Consider the following 26544-nt stretch of genomic DNA (forward strand, 5'->3'; position numbering starts at 1 on the left):
CTTTATGCTTTTTGAAAACCAAGTAGTAAATTCTTTACCCTAAATTTTCTTTCCATGTTTTTTGTTGTTGGTAGTGGTGGTGGTGATGGTGCCCTACCATTACTGGTAACTTCAAAACGTGCCTAATCTGCCCACTTGGTACCCCGATATCACACCCAAAAAGTGCCAATGTCATCACCATCATCATCATATAGACGAGGAAACTGAGGCCCCGAGAGGTGAGCATCCTGCCCAAGGTGAAGTGAAGGTCATCCTTGTCTAAGACTTTGCTCGTTACGTCAGTCCGCAGTGTGCAGATGGAGATGGGATTAAGGAGGAGAGGAAGGAGGAGGATTCAACTCAAATCCCAGCTCCCTCTGCCCCAGCACACCTGCCAGAGGTAGAGAAAGCAGATGACGATCCAGATGAGCGGCAGCCACAGCCCGTTGAGGTAGGTGATGCTCTCGGTCAGCCGCTGCACGTCCACAGACACCAGGTTGACCACGTCCCCCACTGCGCTGGCCTTTCTGGAGCTGCTGGACAGAGCCAGGACCTGGGAGGGGCAGAAGATGGAGACCTGAGTCAGGAAGGAGGGAAGGAGGGGGTGAGGGGCAGTTAGGGAGGACCATGGAGGCAGGGAGACCCACGGAGGGAGGAAGGGCCCAGGAGGGAGGGAGGCCCACGGCTTGGACTGAGCAAGAGAACAGCCACCCAGCAGGTCGGGGTCTAAGCTGTGCTGCCCCTGCTGGCTGAGGCAGATTTCTTTACCATCTGAGCCTCAGTTCACTCATCTGTAAAATGGGCTAATAAAATCTCCTCAGCTAACCTCCCACTGTGAGACTCCAGGGAGAAGACAAAAATGCAAGTACCCTGAACCCCCTAAAGCACTGGACTAATAACAATTAATAACATACTACATAAAAACCTTGGATTTATGCTGATAATGGTGGTCATCTGCTGAGCGCTATATCCTAGGCACTGTGCTAAATAAATGAACAGTTTCACCATTTTCCGTGACGGGGCACATCAGACAACTGTATGGAGCAGGTACTGCCATATTTCATTCAATCTAAGACACTGTGGATAAAGTACTCTCTCTTTTTGTATCACTCTGGGAGAAAAATCAATGCCAACTAAATTAAAACATCTTGATTTCAGAAGTTAAAAAGAGAAAAAAAAGTGAGCCTAGAATCAATGAGATGCGGAATTATTAACCCCATTTCACAGCTAAGGAAACTGAGGCACAGAGCAATTGACCAATTTGCCCAAAGCCAGAGGGCTCGTAAGTGGCTGGGCCAGGATTGGAATCCAGGATGACAGAGGCACGACATGGGCTAGACAGGGTGTTAGACTGACCCCTGCAGGCATTCAGTGTGCCTCTCAGACACCAAGCTGGTTTTCTGGCAGCCCCAAATTTGCCCTAACTCTGGGGTCACAGTGGACCCCTTCCAGCCTGTTGAATGCTACGTTCTACTTGCAATCCTCTCTCTGCTGAGTGTGTCAGGGAAGAAGTGAGGGGGTGAAGTGGTGAGCTGGAAATGATTGAGTGTAGAAATTCTGAAAAAAAATCTTCAGATCTTTACTGAGCACCTGCTCTGGGCCTCACTCTGAGGTGAGTACTGTGATCAACAGAGGCAGGGCACTTGCTCTCTTCAGAGTGGAGTTTGAGCTGGGGAACAAAATTAAATAAAGATTTACATAGTTCATCCTTTAATAGTAATTATGATGAGTGCCATGAAGGAGTGTTTTAAAATATAGGTTTTATCATTATTCAGGCATGGCAAGCCCACAGATCAGAGAAGACTGCCCTTGACAAGAGGGTTTATTATACTCACAGATCTCAAGAGGAGGGGGCACCCCACGCTATGAGGGGGCCACTTGGGGAAGCACCAGGATGCTGCAGGGTTGGGGGGACCACAGGCAACAGCTTGTTGTGGTTTTCATGGGAAGGTCAGGCAGGGTAAGCAGGCTTAGGATTGGTTAGTCTGAATAATTCCACCAGGCTCTGGGCATAGGAGCTGGGCCTCATTGTCTGGTACCCTGCCCTGGGGCGATTAGGGCAGGGGATAGTGGCCTAGAGTGTTAGGGCCCAAAAAGGAGGCAGTTGGGGTGTGAGCTCTGGATTGGTTGGCTTGCATGTGAAAGAGATGCTTTCAGATGAGTCACTTAGCATCTCTGGGAACTGGCTGACCCTGGGAGGGACAGAGGGGCAGTCCCTCCAGGGTCAGCAAGACCCCAGATGTCAAAGCACCAGATACAGAAAATAAGAAGACACAGTTAAAACAGAAGCAGCCCAGAGGGCAGAGTGGAGAGGTATGACCTCATCAGGTGATGAAGGCGGCTGCCCCAAGGGTGGGGATGGGAAGAGCAAAGCCTTCGGGTCACCTTCTTGCAGCCTCAGCTCCATGTGTGGACTCCCAAGACTGGACAGGCCACACCAGCTCCAGTGTGCTCAGGGGGATGTGGCCTGAAACTCAGGAGCCACTCACACGGCCCTTTGCCCCCTTCTTTCCCAAGTGACAGCTCAGGTGTGAGAGAAAGGGGCTTACACAGGACTGGGTTGCCCTTGCTCAGATGCTCCAGACCCCAGAGGGGCCAACATCTCTTAGAGCAGCAGCCTCACGGGTTTCGGTTCCAAGGTCCCCCAAGGGGACAAGAATCACTGCACAGAGAGAAGCCCAATGCTATGGCTTACCTCCGGGTATCACAGTTCATTGGCAGAACTTCCAGCCCAGATGCAATTTACCAGTGGGTCAGGGGTCATTTTAATTGCAAGCAGTGTTACCTGGTAAAATAGCTGACAGTCCACCTTTATCCAGTTTCCACACAGCCCGAAGGTTAGCCCTTTATCCTTGGGGGGGGGGTGAGTGTTCACTACATGAAGAGTTGTGGAAAGGGTGCCCAGGCAGTGGGAACAGCAAGTGCAAAGGCCCTGAGGTGGGAGGTTGTTAGGTGTGCTTGAGGAACTGAAAGAAGACCTGTGGGGCTGGAGGAAAGTGAAAGAAGTGTGAAGGAAGTGTGTGATGTAATCAGATAGGAGAGGTCCCAGGGTCAGATCACGCAAGGCCTTATAGAAATAGCCAAGAAGGTGAGGGTGTAGTGTGAGCAACTATGAGTAAAGTGATGAATGAGTGTGGTTTTAGGCACTGATGACAGTAACGGTTCAGGGACATTCCTCTTCTTGGCTGGAACATTTGTCTGTAAATTGGGACAGGATGGAGAGAGAGGAAAGGCCACGCCTCTCCCCTGGGGCTCACCTTTCTGTACACCAGGCCCGTGATGGCAATTCGCAGCCTCATCTGTAGCACCTTGAGTCTGTACATGTGCTGCTGCTCGAACAGTGTTTGCAGGCAGGCGGAGAGGAACATCAGCATGGCGAGAAGATAGCCCTTCCAGGCCGGGGTCTTGGGGTCACCAATAAACTCCAGGAAGAGGCTGGTGAGAAAGGGCACCCATGGCTATTGCCTCTGCCTAAGCCTGGCTAGGTCTGGAGGACCAGACAGTATGGGGTTATTTTTCGTTTTCTACAAAAATGGTTGCAATCATTTCCCCCACTGTCCACACTCATTTTCAGTGTGACTTGTGTCTCCTCCAATCAACAGGTGGAGTTTTTACCCCCACCTGTTATGGGCTGAACAAAATTTATATGTTAAAGTCCTAACCCCCAGTACCTCAGAATATGACTGTGTATTTGAAAATAGGACCTTTAAAGAGGTGATTCAGTTAAAATGAGGCCGTTAGGCTGGGCCTTAATCCAATACAACTGGTGTCCCTGTAAGAAGAGGAAATTTGGACACACAAGGAGACACCAGGGGTGCATGTGCTCAGAGGAAGGACCACGTGAGGACACAGCGAGAAGGCAGCTGTCTGCAGGGCAAGGAGAGAGGCCTCAGAAGAAACAACATTGATCTTGGACATCTAGCCTCCAGTAACGTGAGGACAAAAACTTCTGTTGTTTAAATGGGACCTAATTAAACTTAAAAGCTTTTGCACAGCAAAGGAAACCATAAACAAAACGAAAAGATAACCTACAGAATGGGAGAAAATATTTGCAAACGATGTGACCGAGAAGGGAATTAATCTCCAAAACATACAAACAGCTCATACAGCTCAATATCAAAAAAACAAACAACCCAATCAAAAAATGGGCAGAAGATCTAAATAGACATTTCTTCAAAGAGGACATACAGATGGCCAAAACGCACACGAAAAGATGCTCAATATCACTAATTATTAGAGAAATGCAAATCAAAACTATAATGAGGTATCACCTCACACCGGTCAGAACAGCCATCATCAGAAAGTCTAAAAATAATAAATGCTGGAGAGGGTGTGGAGAAAAGGGAACCCTCCTACACTGTTGGTGGGAATGTAAATTGGTGCAGCCACTATGGAGAACAGTACGGAGGTTCCTTAAACAACTAAAAATAGAGTTGACCTATGATCCAGCAATCCCACTCCTGGGCATATATCTAGAGAAAACTCTAATTTGAAAAGAAACGTGCATCCCAATGTTCACTGCAGCTCTATTTACAATAATAGCCAAGACATGGAAACAACCTAAATGTCCATTGAATGGATAAAGAAGATGTGGTATAGATATACAATGGAATATTACTCAGCCATAAGAAAGAATGAAATAGTGCCATTTGCAGCAACATGGATGGACCTAGAGATTATCATACTAAGTGAAGTAAGTCAGAGAAAGACAAATATCATATGTCACTTATACATGGAATCTAAAAAAAATAATACAAATGAACTTATATACAAAACAGAGATAGACCCATAGACATAGAAGAGAAACTCATCGTTACCAAAGGGAAAAGGGGTGGGGATAAATTAGGAGTTTGGGATTAACATATATACACTACTATTATAAAATAGATAACCAACAAGGACCTACTCTATAGCACAGGGAGCTATACTCAATATTTTGTAATAAGCTGTAAGGGAAAAGAACCTGAAAAAGAATATATTTACATATGTATGTACAATATAACTGAATCGCTTTGCTGTACACCTGAAACTAACACAACGTTGTACATCAACTGTACTTCAATAAAAAAAGAAAAGAAAGAAATAGCAGTAGAAAAGATAAGCACCAGAAAAAAAATTTCTGTTGTTTAAGTCACCCAGTTTGTAGTACTTTGTTATGGCAGCCCTAACAAACTAACATGCCACCTCTTGAATCTGGGCTGGCTGTGCAACCAGCTTTGGCCTCACAAGAAAATGCAACTTTTGCTTTGTCTTGGAACCCTGCCAAATGGCCCTGTGAACAAGCTGGAATTAGCCTTTTGAGGATGAGAGACCACCGGAGCAGAGACAAGATGTCCCAGCTGGGACTGTCTTGGACCAGCCAGTCCCCAGCCAGCCCCACAGGTGACTGCAGACAGATGAGTGAACCCAGCCAAGAAAAGAAGGATCGCCCAGCTGAACCCAGCTTGAATTGCTGACCCACAGGATCATGAGCTGAAGAAGTGGCTTTAAGCCCCTCACTTTTGAGGGGCTTTGTTGTATAGTAAAAGCAAACTGATACAGTCAGGCTAGAATTCACTCGTTTTCCCTCCCCAAGGTCAGTCACTTTCTCGTTTAATTGGTCCTTCCTGAGTATCCTTTTCACCCACCCTCAGTGCCCTGAGCACCAGAGGTCTAGGCACAGGCAGAAGAAGGGCTGAAGGTCCCCTGGCCCTGGAAGGATGCCGTTAAAGGGACCACCAGCCTCAGCAAGACACCCAAGGCCTGGACCTACCTGAGGAGCTTGGGCACTGTGAACCTGAAGACATCACTGATGATGAGGCTGAGGGTCCCCAGGAGGAAGGTGGAGCGGCCCACCTGCCAGATGGCCCTCAGCAGTGGGCCCCTCTTGCCCCCCTGTTGCTGTAGGAGGGTCTCCATCTCTGGGGTCTCCACACAACGGTTTCCTTTCCTTTTAAATGCTGTCGCCTTGGTGTGCCTTAGGGGAGAGGAGAAATCAGCTCTGGGTCCTTGTAATAGACTGAATGTTTGGGTCTCCCCCACCCCCACCTCACCACCACCCAAATTCACGTTGAAACTAATCCCCAGTGTGATGGTATTAGGAGGTGAGACCTTTGGGAGGCGATTAGGTCATGCAGGTGCAGCCCTCATGAATGGGATTAGTGCCCTTATAAGAAAAACCCTGGAGAGTGCCCTCAGGTGTAACCCCATTTCATACATGAAAAAACTGAGGTTCAGAAGGTAAACTTGTCCAAGGGCACACAGCTGAGAAGTGTAAGAACTGGGATTCGATCCCAACCTTCAGAGCCCAGCACTTTTTGATCCCTTACGCAGCCCTCCCCTTCTTCCACAACCAGCCAGCCCTGAGGTAGTTTAGAACTGGTTCAGAATGGGTTTAGAATCACAGATGAGGTCTGTGGGCCTGGCACACCTGGTCTGAATGAAACCGCAGATGGAAGCTCAGGCAGCCATGATGCCTAAGATCCCTGGCCCGTGATCATCATCAGAGGCCACAGGGAGAGGAAGGGGGAAGGAGGGAGGAGGGAGAAGAGGAGGGGAGGAAGCCAGAGGGCCTTTCTGGAAGCAGGCTGCTCCTAGGCCATAGGGAGAGGCTGGCAGTGATGCAGCTACTGACAGCGCAGTTGCTGTGTGGCCTTGGGCAGGCTGCTCCCCTCTCTGTCTTCATATGCAAAAGGATGGAGCTGGCCCCACTCTCTGAGTCCCTTCCAGCTCTGACAACCTACGGGGTTATCAGAATTTCAGTGCTGTTTTCAGAGCTGGGACCCAGGGCCAGGCACTGGGATCAGCCCTTTACACACACACAAGCTCATCAACTCCTCTCGACCTCCCTGCCCCATGGGTGTCATGGGGTCCCCATTTTACCTCGGAGGAGACTGAGGCTCTGAGAGGTGGTGACAGGTGCCCGAGATCACACATCGAGGACGGAGCAGGGATTTGAGCCCAGATCTTGACTCACGATTCACGTGGAGCCTCTTTGTGAGCCCCACACCCCCCACCCAAAAATTAAAAAGAAAAGAAAAAGAAAAAAAAAACCCTTGATGAGTGCAGGTACCCAGGCCCTCATTAACAAGGTCAAGGTCTCGCCCCTCACCCCTTGACCCGGCTTGTTGTTTAGTTTGGCATCTCTGGAGAGTTGTGGCTTGGCCTCCGTCATGAGCTGGGCATGCCTGCCGCTCACGTCTTGGTATTTGGGTCTTGAATGCCAAAAGGATGTTACCTTCTTATAAAGGCCACCCCTGACCACCCCTCCCCATCGGATCCCATCATTTAATTCATTGCCTTCATAGCCATGTTCACTGTCTCCAACTCTCTCCTTTTCTTATCTGTTCTGTTAGAACTCCAGGTGGGTGGACTTTTTTTTTTTTCTTCATAAAACCCTTCAATGGTTTAAAAAAATCTCTCCATTCCTAGACACAGTCTTGCATGGCCTGGCCCCTGCCCACCTCCCCACTTCATCCTGGTCCTCTCTGGTTTTCTTTTTTCTTTCTTTGTTTTTAAATTAATTAATTAATTTATTTATTGTTGGCTGCGTTGGGTCTTCGTTGCGGTGCGCGGGCTTCTCATTGCCGTGGCTTCTCTTGCTGCAGAGCACGGGCTCTAGGAGCACGGGCTTCAGAAGTTGTGGCACTCGGGCTCAGTAGTTGTGGCACACAGGCTCAGTTGCTCTGCGGCATGTGGGATCTTCCCGGACCAGGGCTCGAACCCGTGTCCCCTGCATTGGCAGGCGGATTCTTAACCACTGTGCCACCAGGGAAGCCCCTCTCTGGTTTTCTTTCAGCTCCTTGACACATCCACATCTTACCTTTCTCAGGACTTCAGCACAAACTGTCCATGGTCTGGAATGTCTCTGCCCTGCTCTTCCCAAGGCTTGACTTCAATTTCAACATCACCTCCTCAAAGACACTTTCCCTGCTGGCTCCAACTAAAGTAGCTCTGGTCCTCTATCCCAGTCCCTTGTTTTTTGTCCCAGCATTTACTTCAACTTGCAATTATCTGTCTTCTCCACCAAAAATCAGCTTTCTGGAACAAGAGGCCACAGCTGTCTTGTTTACTGCTGTATCCCCAGCATCAAAACAGGGCCTGGCATAGATCAGGCACTGAATCAAGCACTCACTACCTGGGAATAGACTGAACTTTTCAAGATCTCCTCGTGACACTGGACTTAACCTGTTGGTTGCTTTTACTAGAACCGGGTGCAACTAGTCTCTTGGCCCAGTTTTAACAGATACGAGTTTCCTGTTGTCCAGCAAAGCAAACCGCCTAGCCCCACTCCACCTGAACGAGTTGAAGGATCAGTGGTGTGCCTGGGTCTCATTTTTCAGAGAGGTGGGTTGAGACCCCGGAAGTCAGCCTTTTTACCCCCAAGGCCCAGCCAGCAGTGTGAATACCCCTCCACCACAAGCCGAACGTCCAGTCCCTCCCTCCTTCCCCCTCAAGAAACCTCTCAGCATCTCCTCAGGACGGAGGGGAGGGACAAATCTCAGCAGGCAGTCCAAAGGAAAAGTGGTATCTTTAGCACAAGAGGCTATAAGGAACCAGTCTTTACCACCCGGTTTGCTAAGAAATAAGCAAATGTTAATTTTCTACCCCTGTCTTGAAGCCTACCCCCGCCCCCCAGCCTCCCCTTCCGGTATTCGCAATTCAGCCATTTTTCTAACCCTGCGCTCACCTCTCTCCCTTGTCACCTCTGTAGCCCTGAGATGTGGCCTCTCCTTGGCACCCACAATTTGCCTGGGGTTGGGCCGGGTCGGAGGCAAGGCCAGCATGGCGTCCACGCCGCGCGCCTCGATGCCAAATGTTGGGTGCTGGTCCTGACTCGGCTGGTGCCGCACACCCACTGGGCTGGGCGACCACTGGGCAAGTGCCAACCAGGGCCACCCCCGCCTCCGGCCCCGCCCAAAGTGGGACCCAGGTGGGTAGGCTTTCTGCTTGTATTTTCTTTTTACTTGTATTTCCCCCAGCACCTAGTTCAGCACCTGAATGCATAGGTGCTCAATAAATACTTGTCCAGTGAATGGGAAAAAACAGATGGAGTGATGTGTGCAAAGGGCCTACTGCTTGATATTAATAAGGATTTGTGGAAGGAAGGAAGGAAGGGAAGGAGGGAGGGAGGGAGGAAGGAAATGATTTCGTTTGGTTGATAGAACCTGGCCTTTGAGCAGGAAAACCGAGGTCCAAATGCCCTTCCCTCTGAGCCTCAGTGTTCCCATCCATAAAATGGGGTGGGTGAAGAGACCACTGTAAAAGCCTCTTTCCAGCTGGATGTTTTGCTCTGTTCTGTTCTAGCTGCTCACCCCAAAATTCTGAGTCCCTGTGTTCAGCCTGCAGGCTTGGGAACAAGCTTCTTCCTTTCTAGCTGGTCTCACTTTCCATCAGGGAAGGTCTCTAGACTGGTGGCTGGTCTTTGGTCTGTGGTTCCAAAGCCATTTAGTGCAGGACCCAAAAATGACCACAGGCCAAGGCAGGGGGTGTGAGTGAGTGGCCAGGTGTAAGCTGGGGGATATAAAAGGGAGTGGTGGCGACTGCAGCTCACATGCCCTGTTCAGTGGGGAAGCTGCTACCCAGATCCACCCTCCTGTTGCCATGCAGGGATGTGGCCCAGTACTGCCATTCTACTTTAAGAGAGGCCAAAATTCCAGATTTTCATGTGACATCTCCAACATTTTAAATGTTGGCAACTTATTAAAAAACAAAACAAAGAAAAAACCTTAAACAACGAGAACAACAAGACACCATGCTGGCCAAACACACCTGTGACCGACTTGGCCAGCAGACAGATTGGTCTGTGACCTCTTAAGATGACGTCCTCTCCCTTCCCCCAAAGGTTGCAAAATATTTTAGAAATAAAACCAAAGTTCTCTTGGTGTGTAATCAGTCAGCTTAGAAAATGCCTGAGCCAGATCTCTGTATAACCCTGCCATCCTCCTCTCTTTCTGTCAGTTGTTCACGGATTCTCAAACTGTTCTGGAGAATGTTTCTATGTGCTAGCTCTAACACTGGGTGACTATCATTCCCAGGCTGGCAGGGGAGGCCAGAGCTGGGAGAGGGTGGACAAGACCTCCAGGGTCCTTTTGAATTAATTCTGCCACTCAAAACTCACTTAAGCTGTACTTAAACTCACAGTACAGCAAGATATGCCTGGGGTGAGAGCGAGAGCTGCTGTTTTGATTTGCTCATATTACTTACCCCTTTTGGAAAACATACTCCCTTCCTTTGGGGAGCAGCTCCTCCCCTCCCTGTGTGGCTCTGAAGGGACCACCAATTACGAGGCCTGCTCTCCAGCCATGGGATTGGCCCCTGAGAGGAACGTGATTCAAGCCAGCCAATAAAAGGCCTTCCTTGGGATTTTCTATGTGGATGGTAGTAGGGGTTGCTGAGTTGGCATGATACAGGACAGGCCTTATGGAGAGACCAGTGCCCAGACAACAGCTGAGCTGAGAGATGGAGGGAAAGAATTTGGACATCATGCAAGTCCTGGATCCAGCCACACCTGAGGCCAGACCTACCTTCTCAGCTATGTGAGCCAGCAGACTCTGTCTCTCTCTGGCTCCTTCTAACTTGTGGGATTTAGCCACCTATAACAACCACCACAAAATTATAGAGTATGCAGGGGAACCCTGTAACTCTTCCCACAGAGCTACTTTTGTCTGTGCCCTGAAATACCTGGCTCCAGGGAGGTCAAGCGACTTGTCCAAGGTCATCAACCACTCGATGGCAGGGCTACATTTAACCCTGGTTTAATTAATCCTATTTGAGAGCTTATTTCTCTAGACCAAAGTTTCACAAACCAGGTTCCTCAGGCTCTGAGCACTTCACAGAAGTTTCCAGAGATGCCAGAGAGGGCAAGAGTGAGGCAGAGTGGGCAGGACTAGAAAGAGATTGAAATCCTCTGGATAACTGATATTGCTGGAACTTTTACCATTTTTAAGAAATTCGCTAAGTTCTTTTCTATAAATCTTTTTTTTTTTTTTTCATCTCCCACAAGCTATGAGCTAGGGCTAATGGCATCCCCCTTGAACAGATAAGAAAACTAAAGGCCAGGAAACTAATCACTCAGGTTAAGTAATAAGTGAGTAGTGGCCTGCATGTTATGGACCATACCTACCTCTCCACCCCCAGTCTTAAAATAGTCCTTCTGTTCCCTGCCTCCATCCCACCATCCGAGCTTCCTTCTGGGAGCCTAGAGAGGCTCCCCCTCTGTCAATATCCTTTTGGAACCTGCAAAGCACTCTGGGAGGAAAAGCATCTTGAGCCCGACCTGCTAATGCTTAGTGAGGTCAGCTGACAGGGAGGGGACCGTGGCGTTGGAGCCTGGAGTAGGGGCGTGGTTGTATTTGGGGTCAAGTGATTTGCTGACCGAGCTTCGGGCTGAGCTCCCATCTTCCACACACTCACCGCTGGGCTGCACTGCGGTTCCTTGTCCATTGCTTTTCAAGCTGGGAAACAAGTTCTTCTGAGGAGTTTTCTCTCCCAAGCGACCAGAGGTCTTTTGGTCCCAGCGGCCTCCAGTAGCCCCTCCAAACTAACCTGTAAAAGAGGATCACCAGAGCAAGCTCCTCCTGTGTCCACCCCTGAAGGGTCCTGGCTTGGTAGCTGTGTGACCCTAGGTAAGTCACTTTACCTCTCTGCACCTCTGCTAGCCCCTCGGTACAAGGAAAGCAATTTGCCTAACTGCACTAACACTGGAAGGCACCTCTCAGTCTACAAAGAACATCTCATTTAATTCTCACGTGAGCCTATACAGTAGATTACTATTGATCCATTTTACAGAAAAGAAAGAAAACAGAGGCTCAGAGAGATTAAGTGACTTAACCAAAGGGTGACCTGTGACAGGGGAAATAAACCTCCCTAGGACTCAGAAGTCCAGAGTTGAAAACTATTACTGTGGAGGAAACCTGAACTCCTCCCTCAGCTTTAAATGTACCCATTCTCCTCCTCGGTCACTGCTCCAGCCACCTGGCCTCAGGACCTTTGCACATGCACGTCACTCTGCTTAAAACTTTTTCCCTGCCACTTCTTACTTGTCCTTCACCTCTGGCCTAGACGTGATTTCCTTAAAAACCCACTTGATGACCCCCCACACCCAAGTCCAGGTAGATTCTCCCATTGCAAGATCCTCTAGCTTCCTGAGCTTTTTCTTTATAATGCTTGCTGCAGTTATCATTATTTAATTTTTCAGTCTGATTATTTATTTAGTCTTTCTCCTCCACTGGACAGTAAGCTCCATAGGGGCAAAGACAGTACTTGCCTTGATTCTCCCTCTTCTGTATCCTCACATCCTGGCTCAGGGCACAAGATTTGTCAAATAAAAATCACTACTTTTCAGCCCTGTGACCTTGGGCAAGTCACTGCCCAGCAACGGACCTCAATTTTCTCATCTTAAAATAAGAGTGTTTCCCAGCGCTTGGGACTGGTATACGAGATGACTGTAGTTGGTGCATTGTTGGAGGAGGTCATCAAGAGGATGTGACCACTTGTGGACCCGTGACCTGGACCCAGGCAATCTGAGGCTCCTCCCTCCCCTGTCCTTGGAATGTACATTCCATTCCGCCCACTGGTCTCACACTAGGAGCTACTTCAAGGATGCAGTAGTTAAGTGTTATACCATCTGGATGGTGTATGTGTCTGAACCTTGTTAAGGCCTCTGTAAACTGTTGAGATTCTGGTGGGCAGGTGCGGAGAGCTACTCGTATTGCGGCGCCCAAGACAAACCTCATAGGTAAGTTCTCTTGCTTGTTAACCCTGCCTCCTACCAGTCTGGAGTGGCTGCCTCTTTCTTCCGTCTCTCCAAGCCTACCGTCTATTGGGGACAGTTTTCAAACCAACACGCACGCACAAGAAATTAACGACTGCAGACTTCCACAGCAGGAGTGTTCTTATTTTTTAGGTCTCTTTCATCTTTCTCGTGACACCAAGGAGAAGGTTTTGTTTGGAGCTGGTCTTGAGCTCCTCTTTGAGACTTGAGCTCCTCTTTATACAAACCCAGGCAAGCAACAGTTTGGATCCAGAAATTCTTCACAATACTTGGTTTTCACTAAACTTATTTTTGGTGTTCTACATGGCAAGGGATTCTAGATTTTTCTGATTTTGGTAGAGATAGAAAGTTTCCTTTTTAAAAGATTATTAAAGTAGAAAAAGTGAGTTGATTTAAAGAAAATTCCTTAAGTAAATAGAGTAAGAGTGATACCCCAATAAGGCAAAAAGCTTGAAGAATGGTCCATAAGTGCCTACATTTGGGAAACAGAGGGCTAGATTCTCTCTAGAGATGTTTAGCAGATTTCTATGCTCTTTTCACCAATTCCACACCCTCAGAGTATCCTATTCCTCATTTATTTAACAACCACTTTATATAATACTCATTATGGGCCAGATCCTGTTCTAAGTGTTTCACAAACCTTATCTCATTTAATCCTCAAAGCCCTATGAGATAGATGCTATTATGATCCTCATTCTACAAGTGCAGAGACTGAGGCACAGAGAGGTTAAGTAGCTTGCCCAAGGTCACACAGCCAGGAAGTGGTGGGGCTGGGATTCAAATCTGGGTGCGACTGTGATCTGACTGTGGTGTGGTCAGGAGAGGGCCCAGTAGGTGGGCGCATCCTCAGTATCTGGTGTGCTGACCCTGGGGAAACATCTGTCTTCTCCACCAGCCTGGGAGCCTCTAGTGAGTAAAGAATTGGTGTTTTATGTCCTCATCCTCAGTGCTTAGCACATAATAGGTGCTTATTAAATGTTGGTGGAATGACTAGATAGATAGAGATATGATTTTATTGAGTGCCTTCCATGTACAAGCACTAAGCACTTTACATTTAATGAAGGTAGTGTCGTTCCCATTTTACAGAGGGGAAAACTGAGACTCCGAATGCTTGTGATATGGCCAGCTAAGAGACAGAGCCAGGATTCAAACTCAGATCTCACCCCAGTGAGTGAGTGGGAATGGGATGTGGATGGTGGACACAGTAAAATCTGAGAAGGAAGCATGGAGGCTGGGATGGAGAAAGCCTGGCTGACCTTGGTAGGCTTCGGAGGAAACCTCCTGGGGCAAAAGCTGTGATGACAAATAAGAGAAGCAAATGCGGGTGAGTGGGAGCACCACCCCTTTCCCCAGCCCCTTCCCTGCTACTTTACTTACCCAGAAACCCACCAGAACATGGCCTTGGAGGGGAAGGAGGCCCCAGCCTTTGGACATGGATTCTGCAAAGACAAATGATTTAGAAGGGGGAGGACTTGGTCTCATAATCCATGGCCATATGTGGTAAGGAGAACCAAGTGCAGGAAGACAGGATGAACTGACCACAAGCTTAATACTGAAAGCACAGACTGAGATGTCCTGCCTACTTATCTACAGTAGATACCAAAGGGCATGGTGCTTCCTAGCAGGCAAGCCAAAAAGGGATTCGGCCACAGGACTGAAAGTACCTACAAGGTAAGAACGAACAGTTGCTCAGAACAACTTTAGTAATACTGAGACCAAGAAGTTCTCAAAGCAAGGACCATGCATGACACAGACAAGAATGTCCTCAACAATATCCTTCAGTGAATGTGGAAAGGAGGCGAAGAGGAAGTGAGATTTTACCAGCAGCTCCAGGAAGACTGCACAGATTTATACTCTTCATCAATAGGGCATGAGAGTGCCCATTTTACCACATCTTTGCCATCACAGCTTGTTATCAATTTTTAATTTTTTTTCTGCTACTCTCATTGGAAAAAGTCCTATTACAGTTTTAACTTAATTATTCAAACCGTTGAGCATCTTTTTAGATGATTTCTCAGCTCAGCTGTCTTTTTCTCAGAGAATTCTTTCCTGATTTCACAGACTTATTCAGTGTTACCTGTTGTAAACTCTCATGGACCGTGGACTTCTCCTGCAGAGCATTTCTATTGGGCAAGTCACTTTAATCTTGAATCTTTACAACCAGTCCCAGTTGCAATTTTCCACACGTTTGTGTAATTGTGTGATTAACGTCTAGTTCCCCTACTTGGGTGTTAGCTGCATGAGGACAGAGACATCGCTTGTTCACCATAGATCCTCAGTACCGAGCTGGGGCATAGAGCATGTTGGCAAACTGCAGCGCCCAGGCCAAATCCGGCCCACCTCCTGTCTCTGTGAATAAAATTTTATTGGAACACAGCCATGCTCCTTTGTTGACATAGTGTCTGTGTCTGCTTTTGTGCTATGAAAGCAGGCTTGAGTAGTTGCCATGTATACAGACACTGTATGGCCCACAAAGCCTAAACTATTTTCTATCTTGGACAGAAAGAGTTGGCCAACCCATGGAATGGAGTAGACATGTAATATGCTTTTGGCTGAATGAATAAAAAAATTAAAGGCCTGTGCTCTAGTTTAACTTCCTTCCATCACTTGCGGGGGCTGAGACGGAACAGAAGAGGGACAGGGACAAGCAAGGCACTTGGAGATGTGGTGACTTACAGGCTGTGGGGGCCTTTTAGGGAAGAAGGGGGGTTGATCGGCGAAGCAAGACAGCGCAAACTCTGCCACCACCAGAGACAAGTACAGGTAGGTTGACAGGTGGCGGAAGGGGTCACTCTGGAAATCCTGTGGGAGAGAAAGCAGAAGACCCACTGAGTCTGGGCTCTTGAGGAGCAGAGACTGGGGAGGGTGTGGGGAAGGGGAGAAGGGGTGGAGGCTGAACAGGGTTTCTGATGCTGGGAGCAGTGCCCAGGCAGGGGGCCGGAGCCGCCAGGTTTGAAAGTCAGAACCCCCAGCGTTCCTGGGCTTCTCGAAAACACCTGGCTTATGCATATTCTGTCCATACAAATGGCAGGCGGGGTGTTTGCCCTTAGCCAGGTGACAACTGGCTTTAGGCACCGGGACATGAGTTGAAGGGACACTTTGCCTTTCTCCTTGTGCAATAAAGGACCCCCTTCCCCTCCCGCCACAATCTCCTTTCCCACTCCCTTGTGGCCAGTGTTCTCTGGTTTAAGAAGGGAGCTGGTTTCATGGAGCATTTACTCTGCCTCGGGCACATGCTGGAGTCTTTACATGCACTGTCTCATCAAGTTCCTCCTGACCCTGACCCCAGCTGGGGTTTACCTGCTCTGTGTTACTCGTTGGGAAACCAAAGCTCAGGGGAGTGATAGCACCTTGATCAAGGCCACACAGATGATCTGATCCAGATCATGAGCTTTTGCTGCCGTGCCATGATTGCTTTCGCATCCCTTGCCCCTTCTGGCCAGAGAACCCTAATTTTTTTCCCCGTGCTCGGGTTTATGCAGAACTGATTCCATCCCAGGGGGTGGGCAGGTGATGGAGGCCTGACTAATGGGTACCATCTAGTCCCCTGGCTACTGATGGAACATAAGTCTGGAGCAATTGGGGCTCTTCTTGCCATCCCACTGGAAAATGAAGCAGAGCCAAGGGACAGAGAGAAATGGAGATCTGGTGGTGTTATCTAAATGTCTGGACCCTCTATGCCTGGCAGGTCCCACGTCTATGAGCTAATAGATTCCCTTGGACTTTTTTTCCTTAAGCTAGTGTGAGTTGAGTTTTTGTGGCTTACAACAAGAACCCTAGCTTCAAATCACAATTTTTCTACTAAATTTTTATACTTCTTTGTTTTTATTTTTGTTTTTTGGGGGCAGATAGTAGACAGTCTGATATTCCAACTACATTATTCCCCATAGTGTCATTTTTACCATCGTTTCTACTGGAAAGTTTGTTCTGAATTTGGGTGAGATGGGCTTGGCTCTGCAGACCTGAGCTGCATGACCTTGAGGAAGTCACTCACTTCTCTCAGCCTTAGTCTCCTCATCTTTAAAACAGGACGATTAGAATCTTCACTGGATTCCTGATGTCAAGTGCTTGCCACAGAGCCTGGCACATGGAGCTCCAGAGCATAGGTGGTCCCAATAGTATTATTTCTATGCTGTGTTCCAAACAGCTAACTGAGAAGTCAACTGTGGGAACCCATCCTTTCATAAATCAGTGGATGGCCTGTGGAATTTTCCCATTAGTTACAAAAATTGCTTTGTAAAGAAATCTGTCCTTAAGGACAGAAGGTGTTTCTCTGCCTTCTACTTTTATGAGCAGGACAGAGTAACCATTTGGCTCTTGAAATGATGACCAGCAGCCTCTGATTGGTTTCCTTATCCAACGTCTTGGGTGAGTGCGCCAGCTATGCAAGTGGTTGTCAACTGGGGAGATTTTGCCCCCAGGGGACATCTGCCATTGTCTGTAGACACAGGTTACCGTAATGGGGTGGTACTACTGGCATCTAGTGGGTGGAAGCCAGGGATGCTGTGCAACATCCCACAGTGCACAGGACACCTCCCCCACTGCCCCCACCCCAAAGAGAATTACGTAAAGGGTGCTGAGGTTGAGAAACCCTTGTTGAGGTTATACATTTTTCTCTGTGCAGCTCATGCCCTCTAACATGGAAACGCTGCCTCCCAGGTAGGGAAACAAATATGGGTGAGTGTGCAAAATGAGTGTGTAAATATGGATGTATGGGAGCACGGGTGAGGGTGAGAATAGGTGAGAATGAGGGGAAACGTGCAGGTACATGGAGTCAGAGTGAGTGCAGGTGTGTGCTGGAGGAGACCATCCAGAGGACGTGACCGCTGGCTGACCTGTGAGCTGGACCCAGCAACTGGAGGCGCCTCACCCCTCCCCTGTCCTTGAAATGTGCATCGTGGCCACACTGTTCCTGCACTAGGAACTACTTCAAGGATGCAGCCTTCCTTGAAAGAGCAATGTGTTGATTAAACCCTCTGGACAGTACATGTGACTGACCCCTGTTAAATCTTCTATAAACTGTTAAGATTCTGGCAGGTGGGTGCAGAGATCAACCTCTCTTGCATCGCCCAAGACAAGCCTCGTAGGTAAGTTCCCTTGCTCGTTAAAATCGTCACCTACTGATCTGCAGTGGCTGCCTCTTTCTTTGGTCTCTCCTGGCCCTCCGTGTATGGGGCCAGTTTCTAATTTCACCCGGGAACCCCTGAGGTTTCAAACCAACAGTGTTTCAGTGCCTACGCAGTGTGTGTGAGAGTGTGCATGTGGGACATTTGTGCCTGAGTCCTGTAGGAGCTTGAAGGCATAGCCACACCTGGGTGGCAGCAATTGTGAGTGGACGTGTGCAGGCGAGTGTGTGTGTCTGTGTGTTTGTGTGTGATGTTTCAGAGTCTGTGGTTGTGTGGTACGTGAATGGGTTCATACAAGTGTGTGCAAGTGAAGTGTGTGACTTGAGTGTGTAAGACAATGGGAATTTGTGTTGCCAAAAATGTATGGGTTGATGGGAACTTCTATGTGAAATGTGTTTGTGTGTCACTTGAGTTTAAGCACTTGTGGTGTGTGTGTCTCTGTGTAGAGAATAAGCCATGGGTGGAAAGACGAGGAGGAAGGATGGGACCCAAGGCCTGAAACTGCCCTACTGGTTCCCAGGTGGCCCAGGCCCCCACTTACCCCTTGCGAGGCCTGCTGGGCAGTGCTGGTGGCTGGGAAGAGAAGGCAGAGCAGCCAGTACCCAAAGAGCACCCCAGACGCCTGGACCCCCTTCTTCCTCTCAGCGTGGATCAGGAACATGGCGAAGCTCTGGACCAGAGAGTCAGGTGGGAGGTGGACAGAGGCAGGGAAGGGTGGGGGAAGAGAGGGTAGGGAAGGAGCCCCGCTCTGCCCCATGCCCTCCACCAGGGCAGGAAAAGCAGCAGCTAGGAACAAGCCAGCAGGTCTGGGGATGTCATTTACCATTGTGGTGAGCCACACGGTGGGGTGTATGAGGAACTCTAGGGCCTGGGGTGTTCCCTGCCGGATTCTCCAAAGAGTCACAGACACGCTGGAGGTACACAGGATTATGAGGGTGAAGCCAAGCACCTGGGGAAACAAATTTGGATAAGGCTTGGGGGGGGGGAAAGAAAGATGGCAGCCAATTGGACAGTGGCTCTGGATGGGGCACTGTAACGTACCAGTGTGATCATTGAACAGTGCTGACGTGAAAGAAAAAGCTGTAAGGGGTGATGCAGCTCAATCTTGACCTGTAACTGTCATATAAATAATGCACCACAAGGGCCCAAGCCAACTTGGTGGGATCCAAAATGCCAGCGGTGCTCCCATAATGCACGGGAGGATGCTTTAGGGATGAAGGAACAGCATGAAATGAAATTTACTCTCTAGGTGAAAATGTTATACCCTCTTTAAGTCTCTTTCCCTCCCTACTATTAAATCAAGGAGGAACTCTCTGTTGGGACTGGTATGTCTCCAGGCCTGCTCTAAGACGCATTGGTCTCTCTTTTGAACAAGAGAAATCAAGAAAGTGGGCAGACCTGGGCACACTGGAGAAACTATTGAACATTTCAGTTAGTCTCAAGCAGGGGTCAAACTACCACCTGCAGGCTGAGTTTGGCCTCCTGCCTGTTTTGGTATCACCTCTGAGCTAAGAATGGTTTTGACATTTTTCAGTCATTGAACAAAACTTTAAGAAGTCTAATATGTCATGACATGTGAAAATTATATGAAATGCAAATTGTAGTGACTATAAATAAACTTTTATTGAAACACGGTCACATCTATTTGTTTACTGTTGTCTGTGGCTGCTTTCCTGCTGCAAGAGCAGAATTGAGTAGTAGGGACAGAGACCACATGATCCTCAAAGCCTCAGACATGTACTATCTGGCCCTTTAAGGAAGAGTGTGCCAGCCCTGGATAGGTGGTCGGCAACAGGTCAAAAATTTACAAGGTGGTATGGAAATAAATGAACCTTGGAGGGCATTCTTGTAGAAGTCTGGAGAACGGGAGGATGAGCAGAAAAGCTCACACTTGCAATGCCAGTGTTTTTCTAACACTGTCAAATAAATACATAACAATTTTAAGAACTGTTCTTTAGTACCGCCAGTGGGGAAACACAAAAATCAATGCATAGCTGTTAAACATTTAAAAGGTTCATCCTAGCATGGCCCTAGAATCACCTTGTGTATCCCAGGAGTGTACACTGCACACTTTGGGGTATGCTGGGCTGTGATGGCCATAAACTGGATGTGTGGGTGTCCGGAGGCGTGTTTGTGGATGTATGGTTTTTATTATTACCAGATCTGTTTGGGAGAATCTATTCCACTGAGTTTCCCTCTGTAGCCTCTGGGGTATTGCTCTGTTTGATTAACACGGTCCCTTCTTGTCCCCATGCTGTGTGCTCCTTGATAGAAGAAGTGTCTACTTTGGGGTCTCTGCCAGGTTCCAGCCTGTTTCCCCCGACCCCCTACCATTGTCTGGTTACAGGCTCCCAGGGGCAGTGGCTACCATTTTGGCCTTGAAGAGGCGGGACATCTGGAGGTAGCCCTTGTCATGGCGGTGGATGTAGAGGAGGTGGATGGGGCCAAGGACCCAGAGGTACATGGGGGGCACCCAGACCCCTGCCGTTTTCAGGAAGCACAGGCTCAGCAGGCGGGCAGCGGCGGGCTGGGGCTCCGTCTGGTTCCAGACCTGAGGGAACACCAGGGTGACTCTTATGATGGTACAACGCAGGGGTCCCAAACTCACCTGCTTAGGGGGCCAGGCAACTCTTTGGACCCCTAACATTTACATGAAAATGTGCTAAGCACTCTTTACAGTACTTCATAATTCTCAACTTCTTTAGCCCTAACCCCAATCTTATGAAGTAGATGCAGTCATACTGATTTTGCAGATGAGGCAGCTGAGGCCCAGAGAGGTTGAGTGAGTTGGCTGATGTCACCCAGTTGGACAGTGGTGGTGCTGGGATCTGAACCAAGGCAGTCCGGTCCTAGAATCTAGGAGACCTGGGCTCTCTGATGAGTGTTGGGCACATACTTATAACCACTATAGGAGGTAGGTATTACTGTCCCCATTTCATAGACCAGAAACTGAGGCACGGGGTTGGGGGTGGGGGAACAGACTCCTTCAGGCCCACACAAATAGGAAATGGCAGAGCTGAGTCCATGCTGGCCTGTCTGACCCCGACGCTTGTTCTACTGGAGGTAGCCATCTGTAATTCTTATCTCAGACCTTCTGCTGGCCTTTCCTTATCTGAGAAGTGTGAATGTGAGTTTAGAAGACACGGCTGCTTTAATTCTCCCCCTACGGCATCACTGCCACCCTCCCACTAGAACCCTTTGATGAGACAGGAGCCAGAGAGGGGTGGGGCGGGTCTAGTAGGCCCCTTTAACATGGCTGGGTTCTTTGGGGGACCAGCTTGGTTAAGGGGGTCGCCCCGCCCTGCGGTTAGGCTGGCAGGTCTCCTCCCCTCCCGGCCAGGAGTTTGGAGGTCTCTCCCCTCCCCTGCCCAAGAGATTTCTCGAGCCCGAAAAGGAGAGAGGGGCGGGATGGAGACACTCACCTCCGGGCCCGCGCAGGGCTCGCCAGGCGCGGCCATCGGGCGCCGTGCGTCCGTCAGTCAGTCTGTCAGACTGTCGGTGGGTCCCTGGACAGCTTCCTTGGCCGCGCTCCGCCGTGCAAGGGGCGGGGATTCGAGCGCCGGGATTGCGAGGCCCCGGGCAAGGTCCGGCCGCGCGGCGGGGGTGGGGCGCGAAGAGGTGAAAGGAGGCGAGGTGGAGGGGCGCTAAAGGAGGCCCCAGCAGGCAGCGAGGGAGGGGATCCCGGAGCCCCAGAAAGTGCAGCGGCATCCCCATATAACCCCCCTTCCCCCTGGAACAAATGTCATCGCAAGCTTCCCGAATACTGTGGACCAACAATTCCAGGAATTTATCCTGATAAGTGAACCCAACAGGTGTGCACATGTCCAACAACCGTCATGGGGGATGGGGGCACCGCCTGGTTAGTAAGAGCCGCAGTCTCCTCACCTGTGGGATGGACATTGTCTGCCTCTAGAGTGGGAGGAAGATTTTAAGATGACCAACAAAGTGTCTAGCACAGTGCCAGGCACACAGTAAACGCGCAAGCGGAGTTAGCTCTTATTAGCATTAGCAGTATTATTTCATCCCTAGGTTACTAAGCCGTGGTTCAAAGCGCCATTGTAGAAATATATTTAATACGGAAATATGGTTGCTAAATGCTAAGTGGAAAAAAGAGATTATAATACAAAATAGCCTGTGATATGTTTCCAAAGGAAAAAAGTATGTGCTTAAGTTGGGGAAAGTGGGGAAGGAAGTCAAGTCATTTACCTTCTTCTTCTGGGTCTTAAAGCAAGGTGTGTCCCCAGCCACGAGTTCTTTTGGGAGATGACTCTATGTAACATATATGCATAGATAAAAAGATGGAAATGCTCTAAAGCGGTGGTCATGGGAATCCTAATTTTTCTTTTTCCTTGCTTTCCCTTTTCTATTTTCTTTCCTTCTGCAATGAGCATGTATTCCTTTCAAGATAGGAAGGAAAGACTCAGCTTTTTCAGACCGACAAGCACAGGTGCTCAGTTTGAGTGAAGAATTCAAATCCTTTGCACTCTCCATGCTGCCCTGTTACTTCTTGTCCTTTTTCCCGCCTCCGGCAGGGCTTCCACAGCATGGGTTCCCTGGCCTTTTCCCCTTTTCTTTTCTGAGTTTCTCCAACCCTGGTCTGGGACCTAGGCAGTATGCCTTCAGCTGTCCTCCTGCCTGGGAGTTCTGGAAGAGCAGCGACACAGAAACTCAGGGATCTGTCTTGAGGCTGAGTGTGGATGGTCTGCTGTTTACATTCAGATCGCGTCTGTTTATTTGAGGTGGTTTTGGTGGCGGCTGATGGAAATTATGGGGAGGCTTGAGCCCCCTCTCCCTGAAACCCCCGCTCCAGCTGGCATTGCCACAGTCCTAGTGCTTTATTTCTTTATAGACCTGAAGATGAATTTGAGGGGAATGGTGAAAGTTTGAAGGAGAATGGTTAGGAAGGCAGGAAGAACACAGAGGAAATCAGCAGGTGAGCCAAGAACAGAACTCGGGCATCCCAAAGCCTACTTTCCAGCTCTCTGAACAACACATGGCTGTGTGCGGAGCCCTAGATAAGTCCCTTTCCCTCTCTGGGCCTCGGTTTACCATTCTGTAAGATAAGAGGATTCCATAGGCCAGCATTTCCTAATCGATGGCTTTCACCCCCCCTGGTGATTTGCTAAGACAAACCAGGGATTTCTGTTAGGGAGAGTAAAGGGCATCTGTTTCCATTGTAATGATAAATAATGAACCTCAGAAAATAAAACCATTATTTAAATAGTTTCTCTTTATAATTGAACAGTTGAGAATCTCACTGTATTTGGAGTGAGAATGCAGCGTGAGAAGCAGAAATCTGATGCGCTCATGATTGAAATCCTCAGTGGGTGTATCGTTGCATTGTAGCCACTGTGAAGGTTTTGACCATTGTGTAGTTTAAAATCACTGTGATTCATAATTGTATTATATTGCTTGAGTTTTAGCCACAATGGCAAATTTCAGTGGGAAATCTTCTCTTTTACCTCATCATTTAGAAACAAAGTATTAAAAACTATCCAAATAAAGCACTTGATGTTTTCAGGGGTAAAATGGAAGACTTTCAAATATCAGGTCAGAAAAGCAATTTTTGTCTATTTTGATGTGGTGACTTGTAGTTCATCTACACTATGTTATACACTCAGTCTTAGGACAAAATATAACGTGCTGGATTTTTGAACTTATTTGCAGATAAATCATGCATTGTCTCACAGAGCTAGTTCAAAGTAAATCAAACTGCATGCATCTCTTGCTTACTGGGGGAAAACCCTCAAAGTTTGTTTCTATACAAATGTTATTGGAGCTGGGATTAAATAAAATTTAAATACCTTTTAAATATTATGCTGAACTTAAATGACATGTTTTTCTTTAAAAAAAAAAACTAATTCATCACTTATCACGGAAAAACACACCAGTTGACACAAATCCCTAAAAGGGGTTTGAGATTATACTTGTGAAATTTACGGTCAAAAAGATTCGGGAAAGTTGTTGGATACTTCGATCAACAGTCTCTCGTCCTTTCCAATTTCAGTGCTACTGAATTCCAAAGTAGAGTTTAGCTTTGTAGTTTACGACTGTACACACACAGTTTGCAACTGCACCTGCCAGACGGTGCGAGGAGTCCTCCAGGCCTCCAGAGGGCACAAATGGTCTCGTTTTGTTGCTGAGCATGCGCCATAAATCTTTTGCCTGGGGGCGTGGGCGTGGGGCCGGATCGCGCACGCGCGGCCGGGCCGGGGCGGGGACTGGGCTGTCAGCCGCCCGCCGAGGAGGAAGCCGCGGGCCGCGTGCGGTTTGAGGGGCGGGACCTGGAGGCCTGCAGAGGGTCTGGCAGCAGAGGGTCTGGCAGCAGAGGCAGGGCCATGCGGGAGCGCCGGGGCGTGGGGCCGCCGGGGTCGGTGGTGGTGGTCGCCACCGTGGTGCTGCTGCTGAGCGGCGTGGGGCCGGCGCGCGGCTCCGAGGACATCGTGGTGGGCTGCGGGGGCTTCGTCAAGTCGGACGTGGAGATCAACTACTCACTCATCGAGGTGAGCGCCCGCCCCGCGGCCCGGAGCTCGCTGTGTGACCCCGGGCCAGTCGCTCAACCTCTCTGAGCCGCGGTGGCCTCGCCTCTGACACCAGGCAGTTGCCACCAGCCCCCCACTCTGCGAGTCCTTTCCTTTTTAAAGGCGCCGCTCTCCGCGGGTTTCCACTATCTCCTCCCCAGTCGCGCTGGAGTGGGGGTTCTTATCTTGGGGTCAGCTACGGAGTGGGGCCGGGGGCGGGACCCCGAAGGTATGTGCACATGGGTGTGAGGGACATTTTTGGTGACGATGATGGTGGTCTAAAACTTTTATTAGGTCACGCAAAACTAAGGATCCTGCAAATCAAGACCCCAGATTCTTCAAAACCTAAAATGCAGATCCCCAGAATCCAGGCCCCAGATCTGTTAAAACCCAGTCTCAGCAGGACCCAGACCCCTTAGGTCTGATAACCCCAGATGCTCAAACCCCCAGGAACCCAGACCTCCTGAAACTCAGATTTCTGAAACCTATATTCCAGAACCTAGAGACAGCAAGTCTTACCCACACAACAGAGAGTCCCCACAAAGTTCTAATCCACTGCTCCTCCAGCCCTCCTGGGGAGCTTTTAAAGAGCATGGATTCCCATCCCAGAGATCCTGACCCAGTAGATCTCTCTTGGCATCTCTGGGGCTGGGAAACTGTATTTTTAATTTCCCTTGTTTCCCCCATGGGACCCCTTTTCCTCTGAAAATGGAGAGTTGTCAGCTGCCCGTACTGGGTAGTTATTGGAATTACACTAGAGATTTGTGCAGAAGTCTTTTTATTAAGTTGCAAAGCCCTGTTCAGTTAGATGATTATTAGCCTAGTGGAATTATGACCCAGAAAGCTTGTGAAGAAGGGAGATAGATGGAGGTAGGGATAGAAAGTCACTTACAGGACAGATGGGAAGGGACCCGAGGGAGGGTTGGCTTCTGTTTCAGGAGGGTACTGATGATGGGGCAGAAAAGGGAATTTGAGAGAGAAAAAAGGAAGTGGCTGAAAAAGAGAAGGGAGTGGGGACTAAGACCCCAAAGGCTGTCTGTCTGAAAGCGCATTGAGCTGCTTCTGTGCTGGTAGCTGGAGGGCTGCGGTGAAGGGTTGGACCAGTGTGTTCTACAAAGTAGGTTACTGAGGATTGGGGGAGGGGGAGGAAGTAGATTCACATCCCACTAGCTCTTTGACCTGGCCTTGCTCCAAGTTCCAATTTTTATTCCTGTAAGATGGTGTTGGGTGAGAGGCAGCAGAACCCAGCATCATGTATTTTCTAAAGAAGTTAATCAATCGTCACCTTCAAGACGATTGATCTTAAAAAGTCAGGCGTTTAATGAATCTACCCACTGACAGTGGCAGGGCTCCTAGGATCTCTGGGTGCCCATGCCACCTCTCGGGTTGTGGGCACAGGACATTCCAGAAGCTGCCTGGAAAGGCTTTGCAACTTGTAGTTTCCTGGGGCTCCAGGAGGAAAGTGAAGGCAGTAAGGGGCACTCCCACCCCAAACACTAATAGTGACCTTGAGAGCAGAGGGCGGGTTTTGTGACCTAGTATGAAATGTGTTCCCTGAGCCCCAGGGCTGCCTGTCCAGGTGGTCTGAGACACTCATTCTTTCTTAATTTCTGATTGTGAAATGAGGTGTTTCATATGTGTAATGTATATTGCCATTCTGTGCCCTGACCTGTGCTTTATGAAAGAAATGTAAATAAGATATTTCACAATCATTTCTTGATTGTGTTTTCTGTGTCCCAGTAAAACTACCTTCACTCTTCTCCAGCTCTCTTCCCTTCTGGGTGTTTTTCCATCATATTCATTCAGTCAGTAACTGTTGAGTGAGCCCCGGCATGTGCAGAAGCCTTGTGTCTGGTGGGGATATTCAGTTCAGTGAACAGAGCAGACAGAAATCCCTAAAAAAGAAAAACTATATTGGTTGCTAATTCTTTTTAACAATCAGGAGATTTCACATTAAAAACTGCATTCCTGATTTCTCTGGGAAACCAGCTGATCTTTGGGCCGCAAAACTTGGCTTGGGTTAAGTAGTGATCTGTCTGTCTTTAGGTGAATACCCCTTGATAGGACTTCCATGGCCCCTCTGGACAGCCGGATTTTTCAGTCCCTGCTTTAAGTGCATGCATCTGAATTTCTTTATGGCCCGTGAACAAGTTTGAGTATTTAT

The 26544-nt window shown here is 48.8% G+C and overlaps 2 protein-coding genes across 4 annotated transcripts in view; one reads left to right on the plus strand and one right to left on the minus strand.

Moving 5' to 3' along the window:
• Positions 1-21433, minus strand: part of ABCC6 (ATP binding cassette subfamily C member 6) — a 61569-nt gene extending 40136 nt beyond the window's left edge. For 2 of the 3 annotated variants that reach the window (XM_036826645.1, XM_036826644.1), the window contains exons 1-10: positions 21282-21433; positions 20228-20410; positions 18683-18808; positions 18401-18529; positions 15410-15535; positions 14111-14172; positions 11374-11505; positions 5732-5935; positions 3237-3414; positions 371-532 (exon numbers count right to left, since the gene is read on the minus strand). In XM_036826645.1, the coding sequence (XP_036682540.1) occupies positions 371-532; positions 3237-3414; positions 5732-5935; positions 11374-11505; positions 14111-14172; positions 15410-15535; positions 18401-18529; positions 18683-18808; positions 20228-20410; positions 21282-21317 (1338 nt within the window). In that variant the 5' untranslated portion in view covers positions 21318-21433. The remainder of the gene's footprint in view (positions 1-370; positions 533-3236; positions 3415-5731; positions 5936-11373; positions 11506-14110; positions 14173-15409; positions 15536-18400; positions 18530-18682; positions 18809-20227; positions 20411-21281) is intronic. The other variant, XM_036826646.1, reaches the window with a different exon arrangement.
• Positions 21434-24197: 2764 nt separating this feature from the next.
• Positions 24198-26544, plus strand: part of LOC118881202 (nodal modulator 1) — a 52109-nt gene continuing 49762 nt past the window's right edge. The window contains exon 1 of the mRNA XM_036825834.1: positions 24198-24362. Coding sequence (XP_036681729.1) covers positions 24198-24362 — 165 coding nt within the window. The remainder of the gene's footprint in view (positions 24363-26544) is intronic.

This window comes from Balaenoptera musculus, chromosome 15 (genome assembly GCF_009873245.2).
Source record: "Balaenoptera musculus isolate JJ_BM4_2016_0621 chromosome 15, mBalMus1.pri.v3, whole genome shotgun sequence".
In the NCBI taxonomy this organism is placed as follows: Eukaryota; Metazoa; Chordata; class Mammalia; order Artiodactyla; family Balaenopteridae; genus Balaenoptera; species Balaenoptera musculus.